Raw genomic sequence first — 3550 nt, 5'->3', positions numbered from 1 at the left:
TGCTTCTTCACTATCCTTCTTTGTTGCTCCTCAGAGGGCCCGTGTCTGGTTCACACCATCACAGGGGATCTGCTTAGGGCCCTGGAGGGGCCAGAGCTGTGCCAGCGGCCCCGCCTCATTTCAGTATCCAGTGAGGGCCACTGCATCATCTACTATGAGAGAGGTCGCTTCTGCAACTTCAGCATAAATGGAAAACTGCTGGCACAAATGGAGGTCAATGATTCCACGCGGGTAAGGCTGTCAAAGTCGATATTGTTTATGTAAATGTACTGTAATATTCTTTTTGGTGTATATTCATGCATGAATACTGTCCTTATTCACCCCTAAACAATGCAATATACCATTGTCCAACACACTGAACACACTATTCTTTTTCTCTCTTCAGGCGATCCTGTTGAGCAGCGACGGGCAGAATTTGGTGACAGGAGGTGATAACGGAGTTGTGGAAGTGTGGCAGGCGTGCGACTTCAAACAGCTTTACATCTATCCAGGCTGCGACGCAGGAATCCGTGCCATGGACCTCTCGCATGACCAGAGGTAACACAGACAGGGTGCTACTCTGACAGACAAAGACTTTTTTAAACTGTTGTTGGGGAAAATGGGTCATCTCAAAGCAGACAACGTAAAATACTGAATGATCAGTCAGAGGGTTATTGTGCCCGAACCTCAGACTGATGCTCTGCAACCCTAAAAGAACTATTTAATGTCTGTAGTTTGGTTTCCAGTCGTGACTTTCTGTGTGCTCTGCACTCAGGACTCTCATCACCGGCATGGCGTCTGGCAGCATTGTGGCGTTCAACATAGACTTCAACCGCTGGCACTACGAACACCAGAACAGGTACTGAGGTGGACAGTGTGAGGAAGAGGAAGATGGAGAGAGGAGAGAAGAACAAGAGGGAGAGGAGGTGATGCATTCTGCTGCGTATCTGCAACGCGGGAAAACTAAAGGTACCGAGAGGAAGGAAAAACAAGTACCGGACCTTAGGCTCTAATCCCTTGTGAAGTTTACTTGATTTGAGGATGCAGCAGCGCTGGTGGAAAAAACTTCCTCTGTGCATACGTGTACGTACACACAGGTGTGTAACCACAGACACATAATACCCCGAAGATACACACCAAAACCTGCTAATAAAATAGACAGATTGCAGAATGGGGGGAAAAAGAGCAAGTCAAGCAGACCTTGTAGAGGTCGATCATACTCGTACCACTCACAGGACTGGTGCAGTTGCCGTTCCTGGTACGCTTAATGCTTCACACACAAAGAACCTAAGTTTTGTTTTCCGTTATATTTTTCTTCTTTACCAATTTTTGTTGTATACTTTTCATTTTGCGGGGAATTAGTCTGGGAATTATTTGGGTGGGCTATAAATTCAGACTCCTTCAATGTGTCTAAACTGATTAGATATGGTCAGAAATGAACCAGCCCCGCCCACTGTTCAAAACCGGTGCTATTGGCTCAATCTTAAAATTCCCCTCCTTGAAAAATTGCTTGGGGTTATGATTTTATTTGCTTTTATCTTTATTTTATTTTATAATGCTAATTTAATTTCTTCTTTTACCCGCAGCAGGGTTAAATCTGATTTTTATGTAAATAAGGCTCTGCTTCCGTCAGAGTCTACACGTGTTCTTTCACTACACAAACTGCGCTTATCACCTTTAATTTATTAATGACTTGCTGTATGTAAAATATTGTGTAATAATTACTATAATGTCGACAAGACTGATGATAATAATGGCAGTGTCAAGGATGGTGATTGTTTTGCCGGAGATGGTAACGATACAGAGATGTTGCCAGTGCCACCAAGGATGACAACCACAAGACTGACATGATTTCCTTTGTATATTTGGTGATTGTTTTGTCAAATATGTACATATAGTCTTGGTTCAGGCTTGGTGGGAGACTTAATCAGCTGAATAAGACTGAAAGCGCAAAGGAAACCTTCACTTACCCACATTTGTTGATTATTTAAAAAAAGAGAATCGAATCAATGTAAAAGTTTGTTTTGTATTTGCACTTTGCACCAATCACATATCATTATTTATTAGCTTGGTTCTTTCTGGTCGGCTGCCATTTTGTTTAGGTCCATTTCCCCTTCGGGATTATTTGTGCATTGATGTTTGTATTTAAAGCGTTGAGCTCATGTGTGATTATTAGGTTTTACAACCTCACAGTTGTAAGCAATATCATGATTCTGTAGCTGATAGAGATGGGAAGGTGGGAGGAGAGGGGATGAAATGTGAGATGTACTGTATGTGTGAAGCCATCTTGATCAAATGCGCACATGCACATACTCTATCGACAGGTTCAACTTACGTATCCAAAAAAAGGTTAAATATTTTTGGATCTATGAAACCCTAAAAACTATTGTATTCATGTTTTATTGCAAAGATGTAAAATATGACATGTGTGAGTTGAAAAAAAAATCATGATAAGAAAAATAAAATATGCAAAGAATTTGATGACTTGACATTTCATTGGTCACATATTCTTTGGCTGAAAGGTTTCTTTTTGCTTCATGACAGTAGCGCTGCACAGAGGGAGCGAGCCATCAAGGACGTCTTATTGTAGCGTTCACAAGACATTATCCCGAAAGAAATCCTCCTCAAATGATTTTCAAGAGACTCCTGAGTTAAAATGTTGCACTCTGAACACACTTGACTGTGTTTTTGAACTACCTGCTTTGCTGTGTTTTTTAGTTTCAGGCTTCTGTTTCTGTCAGTCATTTAATGTAGCACTTCCTAAGAACACAAACAAAGAAAGATAAATGTTAGTTTAACAAAATGTCCAATTTCTATTTGTAGCACTTGCTTTTCCATCTGTAGAGTCTGGTCCTGCGTCTCCTGCTTAATACAAATCCATAAAACAGTTTAAGTTCCCTTGAGCAAGGCAAAACCACTTCTGTGGAGCTTCTTAAAAGAAAATAGTGTAAAGTTTCGGGTGTGTGTTCTCTTTATTGCATGCGTCACGAGTTACTGTGGACTTGCTGTGCTCATGGTGCTCTGATTTTGAGTTAACAGGTTTTGAACGCACCTCTCGCATCAGCTCCAGTAACCAAATCAAGATAAAAGTAGGAATTAATTCCCTCAGAAGCATTAAAAAAAGAGAAAATGTGCAAAGAGAAGATGAAATCATTAGTCGCATTCATTTAACCCATGGACAAAAGTCAGTTCAGTATAGTAAAGCATGTATCATAAGATAAGGTATTCATATAGGTATAAAGACACAGGTTACCCAAGATGGAAATTTAAATATACTAATCTACTATGTATCATCATTGATTCATGCTTTGTTTCCAGGACTGGCACTAAAAATAAGAGCTCCAATTAAAAAACAAAAAAAACAACTGGGGGATTTAATCTTTTTAACATCAGCAGACTTGAAAACAAATGTTAAGTGATTAATTCAAACTTGCCTCTTTTGTACAACATTAAAGGGAAAATTCATTAGAAATACAAAAATACATATTTTTCCTCTTACATGTAGTGCTGTTTATATACAGACTGTAGAGATGTCTGCTGTCTCTCTACTGTAATGGAACTAGATGGCACT

General features: G+C 39.9%; 1 protein-coding gene across 1 annotated transcript; it reads left to right on the top strand.

Annotated features, from left to right (window-relative positions):
* Nucleotides 1-38: 38 nt before the first annotated feature.
* Nucleotides 39-2351, top strand: LOC121963582 (neurobeachin-like). The gene is made up of 3 exons (XM_042513864.1): nt 39-231; nt 386-537; nt 755-2351. Exons 1-3 carry the CDS (start codon nt 208-210, stop codon nt 843-845), a joined length of 267 nt encoding a protein of 88 aa, XP_042369798.1. The 5' UTR covers nt 39-207; the 3' UTR covers nt 846-2351.
* The last annotated feature ends 1199 nt before the right edge of the window (nt 2352-3550 follow it).

Source organism: Plectropomus leopardus, unplaced genomic scaffold (genome assembly GCF_008729295.1).
Source record: "Plectropomus leopardus isolate mb unplaced genomic scaffold, YSFRI_Pleo_2.0 unplaced_scaffold11778, whole genome shotgun sequence".
Lineage (NCBI taxonomy): Eukaryota > Metazoa > Chordata > Actinopteri > Perciformes > Serranidae > Plectropomus > Plectropomus leopardus.
Note: the sequence above shows the minus strand (reverse complement) of the source record. Positions and strands in the feature narration are given on the sequence as shown.

Bases quoted from the DNA above. Each gene is read 5' to 3' on its own strand.
- LOC121963582 (XM_042513864.1), top strand. From the start codon at position 208: ATGGAGGTCAATGATTCCACGCGG. The intron at 232-385 runs GTAAGGCTGTCA...TTCTCTCTTCAG, and splicing joins AGGTCAATGATTCCACGCGG to GCGATCCTGTTGAGCAGCGA. The intron at 538-754 runs GTAACACAGACA...CTCTGCACTCAG, and splicing joins GACCTCTCGCATGACCAGAG to GACTCTCATCACCGGCATGG.